At 44.1% G+C, this 21,998-nt stretch overlaps 2 protein-coding genes across 2 annotated transcripts in view; both read left to right on the top strand.

The window, feature by feature from the left end:
* The first annotated feature begins 1,604 nt into the window (after window positions 1-1,604).
* On the top strand, window positions 1,605-11,416 carry PATL2 (PAT1 homolog 2). Its single transcript, XM_053663532.1, has 15 exons — window positions 1,605-1,647; window positions 2,263-2,474; window positions 3,070-3,150; window positions 3,944-4,086; window positions 4,586-4,663; window positions 4,879-5,020; window positions 5,855-5,975; window positions 6,074-6,171; window positions 6,388-6,441; window positions 6,544-6,677; window positions 6,799-6,958; window positions 7,514-7,654; window positions 9,017-9,114; window positions 9,762-9,911; window positions 11,153-11,416. Exons 1-15 carry the CDS (start codon window positions 1,605-1,607, stop codon window positions 11,169-11,171), a joined length of 1,674 nt encoding a protein of 557 aa, XP_053519507.1. The 3' UTR covers window positions 11,172-11,416.
* Window positions 11,417-18,106: 6,690 nt separating this feature from the next.
* Window positions 18,107-21,998, top strand: part of SPG11 (SPG11 vesicle trafficking associated, spatacsin) — a 111,574-nt gene continuing 107,682 nt past the window's right edge. Inside the window, exons 1-2 of the mRNA XM_037152005.2 lie at window positions 18,107-18,374; window positions 21,474-21,658. Of these exons, the coding sequence (XP_037007900.2) occupies window positions 18,121-18,374; window positions 21,474-21,658 (439 nt within the window). The 5' untranslated portion in view covers window positions 18,107-18,120. The remainder of the gene's footprint in view (window positions 18,375-21,473; window positions 21,659-21,998) is intronic.

Raw genomic sequence — 21,998 nt, forward strand, 5'->3', positions numbered from 1 at the left:
ACAAAACCCACCAGGTCTCCAGTAAAATTTCAAATAGCCAAAGTAAGACTATAATCTTGAAAACTAAGTCCTGTTTTCACCTGCTTGGTACGAGTTGGTACAAGAAGTTCCTTCAGAATGAAAATCTATATATGAAGCAGGTGGCTCTCCCTCAGACATGGTCAACCTAATAACTCACTTCTGGGACACTAAAATTCACCACTTGGCCCTCTTGTTAATAATACCAAAGTGAACTGTTAGGAAGTTCATGAGAGAAACAGCTGAAAAATGATACCAAAAGACCTGAACCCAATTAAGATATTTGAAAAGTTTTTTACTAACTTTCAAGCTACTTAAAATTTTGCCCATCCATGTAATTTTGACCTACAGCAAAACTTTTGAAACAAATATTTTTATTTAGAGGCATCAAGAATCATAGTCCTATAACCAGGATGATAGGGCCCCAACTTGCCTTTCTGCTGTAGAGAAATTTGCTTTGCTTTTATTTTTATTCGGAAGGTCTACAAAGTCATGTGAGGTTCAGCTGAGCACAGCTGTGGGCACAGAACCCAGCCAGGATCACTTGGGGCTTAGATGAAGTTCAGGTGGGGTCTTGGATTTTTGCCTACCAGTAGTAGTTATATGCTTGTTTTTATTGTTATTCTTTCTTTTCTTTTTATTCCTCAGCTTCTGAGCCAGTTTTCCATTGCAGCAGCCAAGAAGATGCAAGATTGTGTAATCATGCAAAAATGTTTTTACCTTGAAGATCTGGCTTCTAAATTCACAGGATTCCTTTATCAGTTAGAACTGGGTAGCAGACTTAAATTCACGGACACGATGAAGGGCAAGCATCACCAGGTGGACTGCAGGGATCCACAAATCCACTGCCCTGAGGCCCTGAGATCTTTGTTGCTAGGTAATCTCCCCAGGATCTGCCAATTTTCCTATCCAATTTTGATGGAACAAAAGTAGGGATTGAAGGGAACATAACCTTACTCAATTCCTATGATGGATGTAGAACACAGGGATACCCTTTTTAAATATCTGCTCCCAAATATCAATCCCAATAAACTGTACTCAAAACTTGAATGGTTAAAAATGCAGTTTATTTCTCTTGCCCTTTCAAGGATTTTCTTTATCATAAGATTATGTTCTCATATGCCTATCAAGATGCCATGTTTTGGGGGATGCTGGCCCTTTAACAGGAGAGTAGGGGAGTGGCGGGGACTCTTAAAGCTAAGGCAGCAAGCTTGTGTTGGCCCATGCTACCATGGCAAAAGTAAGCAGAAAGGGCAGCAACGAGGTAACTGTGAGCCCCCTCACTGTGCACAGATGGAGGCTGGTGGTGTTTGCAGGGGAGTGTTTCTCCAACTCCTAGCCCTGTCCCTCCCTTCTGTCCCTTTGCAGGACTGCTGTCTAGAGCTGGGATGGTGAGGTCATAGGGTGGAGGTTTAGGTCAGTCTGAGAGCCCAGGGCCATGCTCCTCTGACTACCTTGCTGGGGGATGACCATGGTTTTGGGTGCCATGCCATCCTTACTGAAGGGGAGGGTGTCTCTGGGTCTCCCCTGTGTCCCAGGTTTATGTTCCAGAGGCTGACAGTGCTCTCTCATCAGAGGGAACAGCCATGGAGAAAGTCCACCAGCCTGTAAAGATGAAATGTCTTGAAGGTATCACTAAATGGGCCACAGTATCTGGATAAAAAGCCTGGGGATGCGGAGACTTGCTGTTCTGGTTCAGTGATGGACATGGGCTTGCATGTCCAGAATCACTGGGAATAACTCTAAACTCTTCTGCCTGCTAGCTATATCATGCTGGGTGACTGAAATCACTTTTCTGGGTCCCTAATTCTCAGCTTCATAGTGAAATGATCAATACGGGCTTATACGATTTTTGTGAGAGTTAAATGAACATACACGTGAAATATCTGGCACACAGTAGAGTTAAATTGCAGTGAATCAGGGCAGCTGGAACTTGCTTGATTAAAGAGGGCCAGAAGTGGCTATTAGGTAGAGGAGAGCAGATGGAGAAGCCCGTGGTGATAGCTAATGAAGTAACTGAAGAGGGGATGTAGAAAGTAAAGGTGCCTGACACCAGGTGCCAGGTTCTGTTTGCTCTAGTGGAAGACAGGGGCTCTCTGAGGCAGGGAGGCTATTAAACCCTTAGGACAGGAGGACTTGTTAGAAGGTGGTGCTGGAGACAGCTCATGAACAAAAGTGCTACTGAGAAGCTGCCTCTCTAGATGATACTCCTCACACCTGAGCCCCCTTCTACTTCTTTTTCAGGCCCCCAATCAAACCAAGGCCCAGGCAAGTCCTGTGGCTGCTTGGCTCCTGAAGCGGAGCTGGTGCCTGCCTCCCAGCTGGAGGAGGAGGAAGAAAATGAGCAAGAAGAAGACCTGGATCCAGATCTAGCCCCAAACCTGGAGGAGGAAGTAGATGAAGAAGAGGAAGATCTTGGGGATCCAGCTGTCCTCAGTGTGGTCCATAACACCCAGGTACTGTGGCAGGAGGGGCTGGAGGGACTGTTGTCCAGAACTGTCTGCTGTTCACAGTATAGTTAGACAGCCCTCTCTTCTTCTCCACCCCTTTCTAAGATAGGGCCTGGGTTAACACTTTCTACTTCAGGCTTGAACATGAGTAGGGACTCTGTTACTTCTTTCCTCCTGTCACCTACTTAGTTTCTGATGCTGTCTTCACCTTGAAAACCAGGTCCTATCAGGGCTGTGCGTCACCCATAGGGGCTGGCCCTGCTCCTGGTGCTTTGACTCTGGGCCCCTGTGTCTCAGCAGTTCATTACTGGTATGTATTGCCTTGGATTTCCACAGCCAATGGAGAGAGACAAGGATTGCCATGTGGAATGAAGTGCCTCAGATCAACGTGCTCCTGAGATACTAGTCTTGCTTCCCCTCAGGGAAGGAGAGGGGCCTGGCCCAGTTGACTTTGATTATGAGGGAGGAGAACCAGTTTGCCACTGTCATGGGTATTAGAAATGGTTGTACTTACTGCTCCCCACCCCCATAGACACAGATGAATTTAGAAGACACTACAGAGGTTCATATGAACCTGGGTTTTTTTTCCCTCTCATTCCAGAGAGGTCTTCTTAGCTTTCCTGGAATCAAGGCCTCTGGTATGCTGGGGATGTCACCTACCTCCTTGCAGTTTCTATGGCAGGTGAGTTGCTCCAGACACCATAGTGAGATAAAGTGACTGGTTGCTGAGGAGAAGCATGCCAAGTGTTCCATATTTCCACTATGTTCAGTCTTCTCTTAACCTTGCTCTTGGATATGAAGCCCCCAAAGTGAGATGTAGGTATGAAAAGTGGGAGATGCCCTTTCATGTAGGGAAGCATGGTAAGTACTTCCCTACAGACAGAGGTGGTACTAGTATAACTGGCCATTCATATGAAGAAGGACAAAGTAGATCCCTACTTCCACTTCCCTGCCTTTCAGCAAATAAGCAGCACTGAGCTTAGGGTTAGAAAGAGCACTTGCCCTTCCATGAACTACTTAATGAGACATGGTCTGGGGTAGAGGACCTGCAGGAAATACTGCAGGGAGAAGAGTAGGAAAAGGCAGGTCTCAGGAGGCCTTCCAGTGAGTCAGAGAAGAGACAGCTAAGCATTGTCCCAGTGACTGAAAGCACAAGAACCTGAGAGAAGACTATCATAGAAAGGAGAGCAAGAGATGCTGGCTCACCAGACAGTAGGGAAAACACGTGTCTCTACATTGTCATGGACTGAAGAGCTGCTCCCTAGGAGGTGAGAAACCCTGCTGGGAACAAGAACTGGATCCACAGTCTGGTGATCTCACAGTTGGCTTGAATTTCCCCCAAGGCAGCAAAATGTCTGGTGAGGTTCTTGAGGGTAAAGGCAGGTGAGAATATAGAGACAGAAAAGGGACTTAGCAGCAAGGGCAGCATTGAATTGGTGGAGATGCCCTCCTCACAGGCCTCTTATTCCTCTTAGACCCTGGACTACTTGTCACCAGTTCCTTTTCGGCCTACCCTTCCCAGCACGAGCTCCCCGGTGCGGCACTTTGGACCTCGACTGCTCTCACCAGACCCATCTCTCTTCTGCAGCTCACCGACCTCATGGCCCCCTAGGTTCAGGTACCGGTTCAGGGTGCCTGGCACCCCAGCATCCGCAACAGTCAGAGCTCTTCTTCGAAGGTCTCAGGAGGCAGTGGCTGCAGAAGGGTGGGGGCCACTCTACCAGCTGTCTTAGAAAAATACAGAAACTTAATAAGGAAAGTCTGAGGTAGGGTCTAAACCACTTTCCCTCACAAATGAGGAAATGGAGGCCCAGGGAGACTAAAAGAACTTACTTGAAGGTTAGCTGGCATGCAGAACTGAGATTAGGACTGAGAACTCCTGGCAACCAGACTAAATTATTTTCTACTGTGTCAAGATTTCCTGCAGCCAAAATGCAGAAAAATATATCCTGCAGGGGCCTGTGAGCCCTGTTGAGTTAGGATTATGTTGTTTCATGTGGCTGACTTTGGAGAGACACATAAACAGAGTTCCCTTAGATGTCCAGCTGAGGTTACCAGAGGCTGAGTGGGAAAGGTAAGGAGCTGAGACCTTGCTTTCAGCTAAGTTTCTTTCTAAGTCTCCCCAGTCATCTGACCCAGCTCCACCCCCAGCACCAACGGATCCTCCAGCTGCAGCAGCATAGTGGAACACCAAGGTAAAAACTAGACCTGGAGCAAGGTTGAGGGCAGCTCATATGCATGCTGGGTATTTCCCCAAAGTCCCTGCACAGTTTGGAGTCCCATAGTGCTGCCCACCTCTGCACTCTCTCCCATCCTTCCCAGACAGCTCTGCTCCCTGCTCACCACTCCTTGAGAAGTTCACTGTGGCAGGGGTGGGTGTGTCTAAAGGGATGCTCCTCCTGGCTTCAAGTTCCCCAGCCAAGAAGCCTTGGTCTCGGCAGCCAGACCCCTATGCTAAACTCATGACCCGAAAAGAGAAGGACTGGGTGATAAAAGTGCAAATGGTTCAGCTGCAGAGTGAGAACCCCTACCTGGAAGACTATTACTACCAGGTGAGCCCCATATATTCTTCTCAGCCTCTGACCTTGGGGTCAAAAAGGCCTGGACTCCACGGGCCCTCTGAGGTCCTCTCTTCAGCTCATAGGGGCCCTATTTCTATAGTTGACATTCTGACCTCACTCACCCCTCTGTTCTCCTACACTTCTGCCCAATGGGATTCTTTACAATTCCCCAAACACCCTGAGGTTTTGTCTCTATCCTTTGCCATGAATTTTCTCTATTCAGCCTGGGAATATGGACTTTCCACCTTTGTACACATTTCTGAGTCTTTAGAAATGTCTTGTTATAAACATTCATCTATTTATCTTTACTTTTTTACATCAAAACCACAGAGATCTTAGAAATAGTGGGATTTGATTTATTCAATTGAACAAATTGTGGCAGACATTTTGACTAATTTCCTCCTCCATATCTTCATGCCACCAGTTAACTCTGACTTTGGGAAACACAGGTAGAATCATATTATCAAAATGAGGAGGTGGAGGATATGGGACGTCTAATGGATAACTTGGAAACAAGGAATGCAGGAAGGTTGCAGATGCTGGGTTAGGTTTGCTTCCTGGCTCTCCATTTTTCTCTCTGCCTTTTTATCAGACCTGGCAATAGTACCTAGCTTATGAGGGCCTTAGTATGGGAATCCCAGGACAGGTAGCATGAGGCCCAAGGCATTTAAAATACTTTAGAATGGTTGCCAATAGGGCCTAAGGTGCCAGGAACATTTCTGAAATGGATGCTGTAGGACAGTGTGTGTTAAGAAGTTCCACTGGAGAACCTTAATTCTAAGTTCAGAAGTTGAGTATATGTTTTTACATTCTGTGGACTCTCAGAAATATTATCAGAAACTAGAGAAGAAGGAGGCAGATGAAGAGCTTCTTGGACGAAGGAACAAGGTTGAGTCTCTCAAGCTGGTAACACCTTATATTCAGAAGGCGGAGGCTTACGAGTCAGGTAGGAGCAGGCTGACATGCTGGGTTGGGCTAGCCATCTGGGTGGACAGAGGGTGGAAAGTGGAGGGCAATATGTCCATTCTGACTTCTTTTGTGCAGTGGTTCGAATCGAGGGTTCTCTAGGCCAGGTAGCCATGTCGACGTGTTTTAGCCCTCGCAGAGCTATTGATGCTGTACCCCATGGAACTCCAGAGCCGGTAGGAGTGATATCTTCCTAGAACCTTTTTTCTGTTTCCTGTTTTGGAGCAAGGTCTTGAGCACCCTCATGCTTGAGTTTAGTTTGTGACTTAATATGGGAGGAATAAGTGCAATCAAACTTTGTAATTAGCTTTTCCAGCTCAATTTCTAGCTCGCCGAACACCTGCACTGCTGCTGTGGAAGTGCAGCTGATGGCCGGGGACTCTTTCTTCTAGGAGACGGGGGCTGCCAGCAGTCAAAGGCTTTGGGTGTTGTCATGGATTGAAAAGGTGAGATCAACTTCTTAGGAATGATTTCCTAACTTATCCTTGAAAATGGGATATTGCTCAAATTGACCCCCTCTTCCTCTTTTCCCACCCTCAAATTCCCAGATGTTTCTTCAGTTACTAGAGATAGAGGAGGGTCAGAAGAATGGGCCTCCACAGACCTGCTACTCCAAGCAGCAGAGAAATCACGTTGAGAAGCTCTTCCAGGCCTTAAAGAGCAAGGAGCAGAATAACCTGGAGTGAGCACGGGAGAGTCACACTCCGCCCAGCAGACACTGGCTTTGCTTCAGCCTCTCCTTTCTGGCATGTTATCCTCTCCTCTATGCACAGCCTGAAAATATTCTCCTATCTCACTCACAGGGAGGCAGCAGATGGCTTCCTGCAGGTGCTTTCTGTGAGGAAGGGGAAAGCCCTAGTGGCCCGGCTGCTCCCCTTCCTGCCCCAGGATCAGGCTGTTAGCCTTCTTCTGGTAATCACCCACCATCTGCCTCTCCTTGTCAAGAGGGATGCAGCTGACCAGGTACTGTGGCATTAAGTGGAGAAGAGGATGGTTTCATGGATGGGTTAGGGATGTTTTCTCCTCCAGTCCCCAGCCCCAGAGATTCCAGAGAAGGTGCTTGGCAGTGAGGGGTGTCAGACCTGCCACCCTCAAGGTTGAGTCTCTTAAGCTGGTAACAGCTTGAGGGGGGTTACCCCCCCTCACAGCTTGTGAGGGGTTACAGAATGAACTGTAGGAACAGCTGAGCATTCATGGGTGTAATGAGTAAAAGAAAACACACAGGCCTTGGTTGCACAGGTGTGAGTGTGCTGGGGAGGGTGCAAAAATAAGAACTTCCTGACAAAAGTTGAGCCCTATATCTACTTTTCTTAGGGAAAGCACCCGAGAACCGAGTAGGTCAGGATTGGGAATGAAGAGATACTAGTGGTAATAGGTGTGGTAAATAACCCAACCGGGTAGGTAACAAAGGCAGGTCAGTGAGAAAAGAGATCGGGGGTGGGGAGGAGGGGGGTGCAAGACAGGAGGAGGTGAAGTTGCAGAGAAGTCTGAGAGAGGCACTCACTGACCTTCTTGCAGGTCCTACAAATGTTATTCAAACCTCTGGGCAAACACATCAGTCACTTGACCTTCCATGAACTCCTCCAAGGACTTCAGGGACTAATGCAGCTTCCACCTGGCTCTTCAGAGCGGCCAGTCACTGTGGTGCTTCAGAATCAGGTAACATGTCTGGGAGGTTTTTCTCTTGCCACAGATGGCCTCCAGATGGTATCACTGACATGGAATCAGTGAGGGAATGTTCTCCTCTCCTCATCTTCCCTGCTTATCCTCTGTAGTGTTTATCAGCTTCTAGTGAGCATTAGGGTCACCTGGAGAGCTTATTGAATACCAGTTCCTTGGGCCCACTGCCAGAGAGTCACATTTAGTAGACTCAGGGTGGGGCCCAAGCATCTGCTTTTCTAACAAGCTCTCTGATGGTGGTGCTCACATGCCCTCTAGAGCAGAGGTCACCAAAGTTTTTTCATTTTGTTGCACTTTCGGTAAAAAAAAAAAAAAAAAAAAAACCTGACACATCACCTGTGTGTGTTTATAAGTCATTTATATGTAACACTATACTAATATTAGGTATATAATCCAAATTAAAACATTTTAAAAGGCGAGACTCTAGAGGTGAAGTTCTGATATCTTCTAATATGCCAGTGGATTGTCTTATGAACCCCCCTCCAAAGACCTTTGCCTAAAGCAATGCTTCTTACAGTGTGGTCCACAGACTACCTGCATCAGATTCCTGGGTCCATTTCTGACCTACTCCTCTGACTCCTGACTGCTGGGAGCAGGACCCGTGAGTGTGCGTTTAGTCAGTTCCCTAGAACAGTGGTTCCCAACCTTTTTGGCACCAGGGACAAATTTCATGAAAGACAATTTTTCCATGAACCTGGGTAGGGGGATGGCTTTATAGTCTGCTACCATGCAGTTTAATTGTCACTTGCCGCTCACTGATAGAGTCTTGATATGAGTCTGCAGGCAATTGGTTTATTGTCTCTATGCAGTCATACCTCTATGCGAATGATAATCTATATGTGCAGCTGCTCCCCAGTGCTAGCATCACTACCTCAGCTCCACCTCAGATCATCAGGCATTACATTCTCATGAGGAGCATGAACCTAGATCCCCCGCATGTACAGTTCACAGTAGGGTTCACACTTCTATGAGAATCTAATGCTGCTGCTGCCAGGAGGTGGAGCTCGGGCAGTAATGCCAGTGATGGGGAGCGGCCGTGAATACAGATGAAGCCTTGCTTGCCTGCTGCTCTGCAGCCTGGTTCCTAACAGGCCACAGACTGGTCTGTGGCCTGAGGGTTGGGGACCCCTGACCTGGAAGAATCTTTTGGAAAGTTCAGAGCAGTGATTCCCTTGGAAAGATCTGAGAGTTCTTTGGCCAGCCAATGTAAAATTTAAGTTTTATGGATGTTGGACTCAATTTGTACGTGTAAATGTGCTGTTGTAGTTAGGAAGACAGAGCCAGGGAAGCACCAAATGCTTAGGGTGAACTCATTTTCCCTGGATGCTTTATCACTTGCAGTTTGGAATATCTTTGCTCTATGCCCTGCTGAGTCATGGGGAGCAGCTGGTATCCCTGGATCCATCCCTAGTGGAATCCAACAGTGACCATATAGCATGGTAAGATCATAACGGCCTGTAAATATTATTTCAGTACCTCTGGGATGTGTAGGCTGGACCAGATGAGTTATTTCCTGAGTGGTGTACTCAAGCATCAGGAAAGAAGTTGGTCAAAGGAAATACTAGCAGAGTTGTAGCTGCTCTGCCTTTTCTTCAGCCCCCACCCCCCTTTAGTTCCCCAGAGTGTTATTTTCCATGGGAGGCAGTATAACATAATAATTAAGGGAACAAGCTTTATTTTTATTTTTATATTATTAATTGTTTTTACATTATTGTATTTTTTCCCCCATTACAATTAGAAGTAGACAAGCTTTGGAGTCAAACAGACATAGGTTTGAATTTTGCCTCTGTCACTTATTAGTACTGTAACTTTCGGGTATGTTACTTAGCTTCTCTTTAGCCTGTTTCCTCATTTATAAAAGAAGAATCTAGGATGACAGTACTAGCCGCTTGGAGTTTTGAACATTAAAAGATGCGTAAAGCACTAATCAGTGCCTTGGCATATATCAAAAGTGCAAATGTTCTCTTAATTGCTGCATGCATAGAAAGTGATATTGGTGATAAAGTATAATAAGGAACTTGGCCTTGAGCCTCTTTCCTGTATAAATACAAATACTTTGATATATTTCTTCCTCTCTGCTCTCCAGGACAGACATAGTGATTCTAATCGCCTGGGAGATAGCTCAGATGCCTACAGCCTCTCTGGCAGAACCCTTATCTTTCCCCAGCAACCTTCTTCCCCTGTTCTGTCGCCATGTGGACAAACAATTGGTACAGCAGCTAGAGGCTACAATGCAGTAAGTTATGGCAGAAATAAGGTCATAATCCCTTGTTCGAGCCCAGTCTAGGTTCTGGCACTTCTCTATTTCTTTCAACCAAGAGCATGGAGGAAAGCTTTCTTTTAGAAGTAGTTGCAGGCAGGCTGGCATTTACTGAGTAATGCGTCTACTTCAGATTAGGGTCCTATGGCCTGTTTCTTTAGCTAAACCACTTAATGAATTCCCAGGTATTTTGGTCATTTATCACCCTAAGCTATGTGAAGGCAAGACTTAATTTGAGAAACTGAAGTGTTCATTCAAGAAATATTTGATGGGATCAACAAATGCAGCACAAGATGTCTGAATTAATGCAGAGCAGCCTGAACATTAGTCTCCAAACAGGTCCCCTTGACCAGCAGGCCCACAGCACACAGGCACACTAGCAGCTGCGGTGTCTGATAGGCCCCCAGCACTGCTACTGAAAGAACTACAGGAATCAATGAACCAAGCATCATCCCTAATTGTCCCAAGAACAGAAGCGACAGTGGAAGAAACTTCCACAGAGGAACTGACCCTGCGAGCAGCAAAGACAATGTGGAAAATGGCTGATACTAAGGAACACAGCAGCCCTAGTATAATAATACAGGTGAAAGTGATACTGGTGATAAAGTATATCACCAATATACTCGAACAACAGATTATGACCTTGTTTCTGCCATCCCTCTTTCCAACGAACAAAGCTATAATATCAGTAGGCAATGCCAATAAACACCAAATTCAATACTGAGATGAATCACAAGTTGTGCCTGGATCAAACACAGCCTGTCCATCCAAGACTACCTACCAAATGTGCCTCCTGTAATCTAGCCTACAGTGGAGTTGCCAAGAAGCAATCAGCAACAACAAAATATATATAGAAGGGGTCAACTATTCCAGAATATAAACATAATATGGAGGCCATCTCTGTCCTAAGAATTGACCATCTGCTAGAAAGAGTCAGATATTAAACTTTTAAAAGATTTTATTTATTGTTAGAGGGGAAAGGAGGAAGAAAGCAAGGGAGAGAAACATTGATTGGTTGCCTGTCACATGCCCCCAGCCAAGGCCCTGGCCTATAACCCAGTCATCTGCCCTGACTGGGAATTGAACTGGCAAACTTTTAGTTTGCAGGATGTCACACAACACACTGAACCATACCATTCAAGGCCAGATACTGATTAAATCACAATAATACTTTAGAAAATGGAATCATTTGCACTTAACATGTGTTGTCTTTGTAGGCTTGCCTGGGTCTACTGATCTTACCGTTCTGGAATGTGGACATGTGGGAACAGTTGGATCATCAGACGCCAGCTGTATGGGCTTTATCTACAGGGATCCAAGAGTCTGAAGACATTTCCTATGCCTTATATGTTGGAGGACCGCACCCAAAACATTTTCTTATGCTTTCTTCAAGAACCTGATGCCTAAAAAACCACGACATAGTAAGGTATACTCAGAAATATTATAAAATGTGTTAAACTTATTTGTAAGTTAGGATATATAATGAAAGCCACTTGCTTATATGCGAATGCTCTAAGTAGATTGTTAATATAAGGGACAAGGCCTTGTAATGTCTAATGAAACTTGGAAATTGCTTCAATGACCTTGGAAATTGCTTCAATGTTGCCTTTTTTTTTTAATAAAGAGAAAATAGCCCTAGCTGAGCAAAGAGAATTGAATGTAAATATCTCTTTTGGAATATGAAATGTTTGGTTTAACTTAACAGACAAGGTATGCATTTGTTGGCAAATTCTGGAGTTCCCTTTATGAACCAGGAACCATCTCAGGTGTTAGGGTAACAGTGTGGAGCAAGGAAAAGTCCCTGCTCTTCTGAAACTAACATTCTGTTTGGACAGGACTGACCCCAAATGTCAAGTGGTGATCAATACCATGGTGAAAATAAAACTGGGTTATGAGTGACTATAGTGGAATGGCCCGGGAAGGCCTGTAACCTCAAACAGAGGATACATTTAAGCTGACATGAAAAGTATCTCATGTAGAAGCCCTATTGAACACAAAGTCCCTAAAGTGAAAATGAACTTGGTGTGTTTCAGGGAAAGAAAATGTAGCTCAAGCACACAGATAAATGGGAAAGCTATAGATCTCTAAGCTGTGATGTCTTTAAAGTTTAAATTTTTAACAGCAGTGAAGTCAGAATTTTAAGTCAGAAAGTAATGTGACATGATTTCATTTTTAGATGATTCTGACTGTTAAATTGTTAGGGAATAATGGAAGGCAGAAAAATGTTCAGGGGCTGCTTTTTTTCAGCAGCTCAGGCAAGAATTGAGCAGTGGTGACAAAGCAGAGCAGAGATTTAGAATAAGTCTTGGAAGTAAGAGTTGATGGCCATTGCTAATGGTCTGGATAAGAGTGGTGGTTAAGATTCAAAGATAATTCCCCAGTAGAGTGAATGGAGGGTCCTCCATGCTGAAGTGGGGAAAATGAGAAAGATGAGTTTGTGAGGGGTTAAAAATCAAATTTAGACACTTTAAATGTGAGTCCTGTTAGAAATCCAAGTAGATATAACAAGTAGGCAGTTAAACAGCAGTCTGGAGTTGAAGGAAATGGTCAGGGTTAAAGACACAAAAATGGGAGTTATCAGCACAGAGATGTTACTTAAAGATGGAGGGAGAGATTATGTAAAAAGAAAAGCCCACTGAGGAGGAGTTATCAGTGAAATAGGTAGAAAACTAGGGAAGTGGTGTTACCAAAGTTGAAAAGAACAAAAGGCAAAGCTAAAAGAGTTCATTATCACCAAGCCCTTATGTGAAATGTTAAAGGGACTTATTTAAGAAAAAGATTAAAACTATGAACATTAAAATGAGAAACTCATAACTATCAACAACTGAATCTAAAAAAAACACAAAAACCAAAAACGAAGCAAACAACCAGAACAGGAACAGGATCCTAAATATGGAGATCACATGGAGGTTTTATCAGTGGGGAGAGGGAAGGAGGAGAATGGGGGAAAAGGCACAGGAATCAAGAAGCATAATTGGTAGATACAAAATAGACAGGGGGATGCTAAGAATAACACAGGAAATGGAGAAGCCAAAGAACTTATATGTAGGGCCCATGGACATGAACTAAGGTGGGGGATTGCTGGAGGGAAGGTGGGTACCGGGTAGAAGGGGGCAAAGGGAGAAAAATTGGGACAACTGTAATAGCATAGTCAATAAAACATACTGTAAAAAATGTGAGGCAGGAGATAGTCAGGAAGGAGGAAACTCCAGAAGTGCCCCAGGGCTAAGATAAAGGACGACGATACAGGACAGAGACGCTGTCTAAAACCAGTTTTTCCCGCTTTCTGGAAAAGCACTGAATCATGGTGAATCATGAATGCACCTTTGCAGAAAATGCTACATGACCCCTGCTTCATTATAATAGCATTATAATAAATTAACATTGTGCGACCCCGTTCTCCAGTGGCCAGTCAAAGAAAATTATGGGAGACCGCATGCACAGTAGCTTTAAATATAACTACTGGTACATGCACAATAGAAGCCCACCAAAACTAGCCAGGAAAGATCTGCCCTGTTGACACATGCACTGACAAGCAGTACCCTTGGCATCATGGATGGGACGAGGATGGGACGAGGCAAATTCACACGGACTACTGAGTCCTGTGGAGAAAAAGGGCTGGCAAGGCTACTCCCTCAAGGGGGGGGAAACCTCAGAATGGCCTTGCCATCCTCTCAAGGGGAGAGTGGCTTGCTGCAGCAGCCGGGCAACTCTCTCACCAGGGGAGAGAGTACACCGAGCCTTGTCTAGTCAGGCTTTTATTGGGATTTTTACACAGGAGTTCAGGTACAGCTTATTAATCATTGTCAAGCAGTAAACAGTAGATCATATACAAAGAACCATTAGGGTTTCTTCTGAATCAGGGCCTGTCAGGTAAAGGGCTACAGAACTTTGGGAACATAAACTCTTCTGCTTAGGCCCTTATCATCTAACTAAAAACATTCTTAAACAAAGCAGGTCTCACAGGGCTTCACATATTCCTTCTCAGACCTAATTACCCAGGCAACCCACCATTCCCAGCACTGGGCTGCACTGCCTTCCCCATCATAAGTTTTTAGGCTTAAGTGGATTAGAGCCAGGAAGCGCTTCTCCAAGAGGATATGGGGACTTGGGCTTCATCACAGCTAGGGGGAGAGGGTCCATCACTCCCTCTTTGTTGCAGCCCCGGAGTCCTTCCATGATGGCCTCCCTAGTAATTGTGTCTGGCCTAGGTTGCCCCTCCTCTGAGGGGTCTCACCTGTCTCTGACCATCCGACCATACTTTGGGGGCAGGGAGATGAAGCAGGGGCAGCATATGCTGCCAGAGACAAGCCTTGTCTCCTCAGTGGCTGGTATTACAAAGGCCGCTCACAGCCTTAGATATGGGAGACGGTTTACAATTCCTGAAACCAGACAGGGTGGTCCCTAACACCCTGTAAGAATAGAATCCCTCCAGGCCCTGAGGTCAATCTCTTCTCGTACATGGTCTGCTCCCATGTTCTGTGGAGTATGCTAACACTTAATCTGCCTTCTCTCTTTCTGCTATAAGTTCTTTGTGTGTTTAGTTCAATTCTCTGTCTGCAATCACCAAGCACCTGGTTACCTGTGCCCACCTGTGACAAAAGTACTTTAAAGAAAGGATTAAAGAATGATACTTAGTGGCTGGTTGTGGCAATATAGAGATCACTAATCTTGAGGAACAGTTTGGTGGAGATAGCAGCCTGATTAGAGGGGTTGAGGTAAAAAGAGTAGTTTTTCTAACTACAAGAAGAGGCAACTTGGAATTTTCTAAAAGGGAAGCAGAAATTTGACAGCAGGTAGCCATTGGTGTAGATTAAAGAAAATAATTTTAAAAAATAATATATGGACTTCTGCGAAGATGGAGGCATAGGTGAAGACACCGTGCTTTCTCACACAACCAAGTTTAGAGACAACAAAATACTAGCAATAGAAAACATAGCCAGAACACAGAAAATTGAACTTTTCGAAAGTCTGATAACAACGAATTCTTCAGCCTGACTGGTAAGAGGGGCGAAGCCAGCAGCTGGCAGAGAGGGGTTGCACAGGAAAACTCAGTCAGATGAAGTCAGATGGACTCAGGTGTGTGAATCCCAGGCATGGGGTTGCAAAGGTCAGACCCAGTGAGTGACCCAGTGAGCGACTGGCAACCCAGCAAGGGTGCAGGGCAGCAGGTTGACTGGTCACACATTCCTACGCAGATAGACCGGCGAGGGAGTAGGCCCCAGTGGCAGGCAGCAGCAGAGGAGGCTGCCATTTCCCCGCTCTGACCCTGCCCCCATATACAGCCTCACAACCCAGTGACCTGGGTGGCCCCGCCCTGGTGAACACCGAAGGTGCCCCTCCTCATACATAACAGGCCCAAACAGACCAAAACATGGCTCAAGAAGAACTCAAAGCCCCAGAGCTGATAAATCTAAGTGAACAAGAAATTGCCAACCTATCAGATGCACAGTTCAAAACCCTGATGATCAGGATGCTCACAGAACTGGTTGATTTTACTCACAAATTACACGAACATATGAAGGCTAAACTAATTGAAATGAAGGGAATTGCACAGGAAACCAATAGTGATGAAAAGGAAACTGGGACTCAAATCAAGGAAGTGAACCAGAAGGAAGGAAAAAATGACCAAACAGGAAAATATGAAGAAACAAGAACTCAAAAAAATGAGGAGAGACTTAGGAACCTCCAGGACATCTTTAAACGCTCCAACATCTGAATTATAGGGGTACCAGAAGGGGAAGAGAAACAGCCACCAGTGGAAAACTTATTTGAACAAATAATAAAGGAGAATTTCCCCAATCTGGCAAAGGAAATAGACTTCCAGGAAATCCAGGAAGCTCAGAGAGTCCCAAAGAAGTTGGACCCAAGAAGGAACACACCAAGGCACATCATAATTATATTAGCCAAGATTAAAATGGAGAGAATCCTAGAAGCAGCAAGAGATAAGGGGACAGTCACCTACAAAGGAGTTCCCATCAGACTGTCAGCTGATTTCTCAAAAGAGACCTTACAGGCAAGAAGGGGCTGGAAAGAGGTATTCCAAGTCATGAAATCCAAAGACCTACAACCAAGATTAGTCTATACAGCAAAACTTTCATTTAGAATGGAAGGACAGATAAAGTGCTTCTCAGATAAGATCAAATTCAAGGAGTTCATCATCACCAGGCCCTTATTATATGAAATGTTAAAGGGACTTATCTAAGAAAAAGAAGATAAAAAAGATGAACAGTGAAAGGACAGCAAACTCACAGTTATTCAGAACCACACCTAAAACAAAAGCAAACTAAGAGGACAGCTAGATCAGGAGCAGAACCATAGAAATGAAGATCACATGGAGGGTTAGCAACAGGGGAGTGGGAGGAGGAGAAGGGGAGAGAAGGTACAGAAAATAAGTAGCATAGACGGTAGATAGAAAATAGATAGGGGGGAGGGCAAGAATAGTATGGGAAATATAGAATCTAAAGAACTTGAGACACATGGTCATAAACTAAAGGGGAAGGGTGGGGGTGGGGGGGTGCAGGGTGGAGGGGAATGAAGGGGGGAATAGAACAACTGTAATGGCATAATCAATAAAATAAAAATTAAAAAAAATATGTTTCTGTTTTAGAACAGAAGGAATTAGTCCACCGGGTGCTAGCAGACACAAACACTAAACACTGAGAATTGCAGTGGAGAAATAGTGGCTATTTTATTGATGAATGGCATTATCCAGGAGAATGGGAAGCTAATATTCGAAAGCTGGAACTCCTTGATGGCCTGCCCATTACAGATTACATAGGGTAACTAGTTAGTTAAGGGTGAGGTAAGGGTAATGAATCATTTCTTCAGGTCTTGAAGACAGCTCTGAAGTCTTTTCAGACTCCCTCTGGTCTCATGGAAAGTCACCAGGGGGTTGTTCCACCTTAGGGCTCAAAAATTGAAACACAACTTAGAGCAAGATGTTATCTTTGGTCTGCCAGAGGTCTGGTCAGTGTGACTATTAGGTCTGGGGCTACTATCTTCTGCATCAGAGTTTGCTGATGATCTAGGGCAGGGGTGTCAAACTCTTTTTCACTGGTGGCCACATCAGCCTCGTGGCTGCCTTCAAAGGGCTGAATATAATTTCAACTCCTTAACAGTTAAGGAGTAGTTACATTTATACAGTCCTAAAGTTACATTTGGCCCTTCAAAGGCAACTGCGAAGCTGATGTGGCCCCCAGTGAAAATGAGTTCGACACCCCTGATCTAGGGGAAAAGCTAGGATTGAGGGTAATATATAGAGAGAAAGATATGATTTCTAAGCCAAGTTTTAAAACTAAATTTAATCAAAGTCACAAGGACCATGGGTTTCACATATTATAGCAGGTCTGCATGATAGTGAAAGCACCCTAATATAGGGAGAAAAACCAATGCAGGAGAAAAAGAACTTTACAGGCACAGAGCCCTAGAACAAGAGGAGGATTGGAGTCAAAGCACAAACGGAGCTGATTTTGGTAGCCCTGTGATCCCATCCGATTGTGGAAAAGAATGTGTTAAGAAAGGCACTGCTGTCTTTTAGGGCCCTTTCCAAAAATGCCTACTCCACACCCCTTCTCACTCCTCTGCTGCTCTTCCTCGCTTTCTCTTTTTCTTTCTCCCTTTCTCTCCCTCCCTCCCGATAATCTTGCATTATACTTCACAGAGAAGAGTAGTAATGACAAGAATTCCACCTCTTTCACCCCTTCCCGTTTCCCCTACCAACTGCATCACGTATTATTTGATTTCAACACTCAGGTTAGTTCCCTCGTAATTGATCAGTCCACACTCCTAAGGACATTACACCACCCCAGGTCCTGTAAACTAACAAAAATAATCGCACAATAAGAAAAAGCCTAGAAAAGAGGCATAAACCGGGTCCCAATAACTAGGCGGCAAAGGGTACTTCTAAAGAGTGAGCAAGCTGTTACAGCCTGCTTTAAGTTGCTAAATTAGGCCCTCAACAATTTCACAGTAGTTAAGTAAAGAGTGGGCTTGAGGCAAATGTAGAGGTGGCTTTAATGGAGTGGTTGGTGCCCGCTTCTAATAGGCAAGGAATATAATCTAGCAGAGACAGCTGAGCCCTAGCTGCAGCTGCGAGCCAGAAGGCGGTGAGAGAGTCGGCTACACTGCGCATGCCCAGGACGCAGTTGGACTCAGGTGACCAGGCAAATTTGCCTGGCTAAAGATGGCGGCGGAGAAGTGGCCCGGAAGTGCTGCCGCTGGCGGCAGTTGCAACGCTGAGGAGCAGGAGCGGGTTCTACCTATGTTGCTGCTGCCGTTCCCCGCCGAGGCAACCGGGCGGCTGGGAACCTGGGCGCAGTTGCACAAAGAGCAGGAGGTTCTGGGGAGTCTGACTGCTGCAGGCAGCCTTCAAGTGCTTTCTTTTGCGCCAGGCGGCCGGGGCGGGGATGGCTGCTCCCTAGATGGTCCCTTCCGCCAGTAAGTGCTGCGGAAGGGCTGGGCAGTGTGGGGGGCGGGGGGGGGGGGTTGTTCCAGAGCCCTAGCTTGGCTGGCCCCAATGCCCCTTCCCCGCCTGGCGATAGTGGAAGAGGGATGACAACCACGGAAAATGCCTCAGCGGTTAGCCAGGTTCCCTCTCGCAACCTTTCCCGCTTTAGTGGATCCCCAGTTCCGGGTGGGCGGAGCCGGCAAAACCTGGAATGGGTCTCAGCATGGACGCTGATTCTTTTATTCGTTAACAACGTTCGATTAGTTGTCATTGTACTGTTCACCTTGCGCATTTTCTTCTGTCAGTTAAATCGTTATATCAGCTGGGGATCATATTTAATTGGGATGAACCTGATACTTTTTTCTTGCCCCTGAAACATAGCGAGTTTCTTCACAAATGGGCTTTCCTCCCATTCTTCAAGGACAGAGAGATCCTAGTTGGTACACTCAATTATTCACTCAACAAATATTTATTAAGCGCTTACTGTTATCTAGGAGGAGTGCGTAAAAGTTAAATAAGAGACAGTTCTTACATGTGAGGCTTGCGTGATTTAGGAATGCAGGGGGGAAACCCTATAATTAAAATCATATTTACTTTCAATTTTTGTAACTCTTGGTCCAGGACTTAGTTTTTACATCAAGTTTGGTAGTGCCCTCTGAGTCTGACTGGGCTATTTTTATAATAGAAAACGTTTTGGAAACTATCAGCTCTTTAAGACTGAGTAGCCAAGAGGTGCCTTACCTTGGAATCTCCAGGCTCTATAACTGTCTGACAGTAGAGATGCATTTGTTATATCAGTGAATGCTTTAAAATCTCTTCTGTTTGTCTTCTTTATTCCTGATCTCTGGTTGCTAGAAAGAGGAAACTCTCACTAGGGGAAGTAAGCTTATTCAACAGTATTAAGTACCCTATGAATAGAGGGTTGCAGAGTAAAAAGTAGACTGCTTTAGATGTTTGAGAACTTAAAAGGTAAGACATACATGCATGAGTTAATGGGTCATTTATAAGTTACTGCACGCAATTAATAGGAGGGGATGGTTCAAAAAAAGCTTTTTAATTTGAGTTGAATTGAATTTTAATTTAATTAAAATACTTCATAGGGTAAAAATAAGGACAGGTTTATAGTGTCCAGGGATTTACATCCTACTTTTCTTTAAGTACATGTAATCCTTTTTATATTGTTGAAATCACTCTACATTCTATATTTTGTTATTTTCATTGAAAATTGTGTTTTTCCATGCGATTTTACAGTCCATGTGCTAATGATGTTAATGATGTCACAGTATTCATATATAGTATTCAATGGCCACATGTGGCCATTGGCTACTGCAAGACACATTGGTCACAAGACAAATGTGTCTTAATTTGTTGAACATTTTCCATACTCAACATTTATATTGTTAAGGAGGCAGTATGAAAGAGGTGACATCTTTTTAACTGGCTGCCTTCCAGTGGCATGGAGGTCTTATGCACTTTGTGAGTTCCCCAAAATTTGCGTATTGAAACCTTAACCACCCATGTGACTCCAGTTGGAGATAAAGCCCTTAAGGAAATAATTAAGGTTAAATGAAGTGAGAAGGGTGGGTTTCTAATTCTGTAGCACTGGTTTTCTAATAAGAAGAGGGAGAGACACTGGATCTCTCTCTCTCCAAGCACAGAGAGTAAAAGTCTTGTGGGGACAGAGCAAGGAAGTGGTTGTCTGCTAGCTGGGAAGAGCTGCCTCCCCAGAAACCACTCTGTGGGCACCTTGATCTTAGACTTGTAGCCTCCAGAACTGTGAGAAATATGTGTTGTTTAAGAAAAATTTTGTTTTCCAAATTTTCAGTGTAAACAATCAGGAATTGGGTATCAATGAAAAAAATCATTAGTCTAGGCACAAGGATAGAAATACATAATGTGTTAATCTTATTCTAATACATAATGTGTTATTATGTACTAATAAGGACATAATAGCACCAAGTCCAATTTTTCTAGATATTGAACTTACTACTTCTGTAGAAAGAAAGCTTTTTAAAAAGATGAAACTTTATCAGTGTGGTAGCCTCATTTCAGTCCATTGCATTGTTTTCAGAATTGGGACCCTTTTAAAAATGTAATGTACTTTGATTATTTAACTTGAAGCTATACATCATCAGTCTCTTTCCATCCTTGTTAGCCAGTGTTGTTATGTTGACATTACACTGCTGTAAAAATACTGTAACTGTGCTGTCCAGCATGGTAGCCATTAGCCACACATGACGTAAAATTTTAAATTCATTTCTTCAGTTGCATTACTCACATTTCAGGTGCTCAGTAGCCACATGTGACTATTGGCTACTGCATTGAACAATGCTGATCTATAGATCACTTCCATCCTCACAGTGAGAATTCTGCTGGACAGAATTATACTATAACATACCATTTTGGAGTCCTAAGGTCAGTTAATACAAATAATCACTTTCTTTTTAAAAGTTTTTGAAAGCATTTAAGTTACCAAAACTTATTTTGTTCATTGTGAGTACCACCTCAAAAAATTATATACATACTTGGTTGTTGAAACCTGCCCTTAATTATGACAGTTCTTTTCAGTATATCACCAGTCAGTATTCAGGATGAAGAAATAAAAGCAGTCATCATTTCTTTCCCCGTGCGCCCTTTTCACCACCCACTTTTACATTCTCGAGTTGGTGTGAAGAGGCTGAGGGGGAAGAAGTAGGAAGGGGAAGGGGGAAGAGGCAGGAAGTTCTAGAACAGTTTACATTCTCTTTTTTTAAGTAACTTTTAAAGAAGATTTTATTTATTTATTTCTAGAGAAAGAGAGGGAAACGTCAATGTGTGGTTGCTTCTTATGCCTCCCCAACTTGGGGACCTGGCTCACAATCCAGGCATGTGCCCTGACTGGGTATGGAACAGACAAGCCTTTGGTTTGCAGGCTGGTACTCAGTCCATTGAGCCACAGTAGCCAGGGCCATTGTCTTTAATTTAATGTAGAATTAATGCTACCAGGTGAACTAAAGAACTGTACTCCTTCTGCCCTTTCAATCTCCCCATTGTGGGTGAATATTATTGTAGACATAGACTATAAAAAATAACCTAAACTTTTTCCTTAGATTTGTGTGGGAGGATTCTCATAACAGCAGCACACCAACAGAGAGGCCCAGGCTGCTTGCTCTTAGTGAAAATTATGAACTGCTCATCTATGAATTTAATTTGAAAGATGGAAGATGTGACGGAACTATTTTGTATAGCTATACTGAGGAGATGTTGCAAAAGCTTATTGAAGATCAAAATATCAGTAAGTATTTACAGGTGGTCTTTTAGTGTGTTTAAATTTGTGACATTGCTATGTAATTTTGTGTATTTCAGGAAAGGTTCTTACATCCCTAAAATCATGGGAGATCTGCTTTGTCCAGTACTAGCCACTTGGGTTCTTAAGCCTTTGAAATGTGGTTAATATGAATTAAGGTGTCCTTTAAGCATCAAATACGTGCCAGATTTTGAAGACTTAGTACAAAAAAGTAAAATCTCTCCATTAATGGGTTTTTGTGTTAATTATATGTTGAAATAATTTGGATATAATGAGGTAAAAATATATATACTAAAATTAGTTTCACCTTTTCAATACAGCTAGTATT

This window comes from Artibeus jamaicensis, unplaced genomic scaffold (genome assembly GCF_021234435.1).
Source record: "Artibeus jamaicensis isolate MK-2021 breed Jamaican fruit bat unplaced genomic scaffold, CSHL_Jam_final contig_3201, whole genome shotgun sequence".
Classification (NCBI taxonomy): domain Eukaryota; kingdom Metazoa; phylum Chordata; class Mammalia; order Chiroptera; family Phyllostomidae; genus Artibeus; species Artibeus jamaicensis.

Coding starts and splice junctions, on each gene's coding strand:
- PATL2 (XM_053663532.1), top strand. CDS start 1,605: ATGGAGAAAGTCCACCAGCCTGTAAAGATGAAATGTCTTGAAG. Junction 5,976..6,073: donor GGCGGAGGCTTACGAGTCAG/GTAGGAGCAGGC, acceptor TCTTTTGTGCAG/TGGTTCGAATCGAGGGTTCT. Junction 6,442..6,543: donor TGTTGTCATGGATTGAAAAG/GTGAGATCAACT, acceptor TCAAATTCCCAG/ATGTTTCTTCAGTTACTAGA.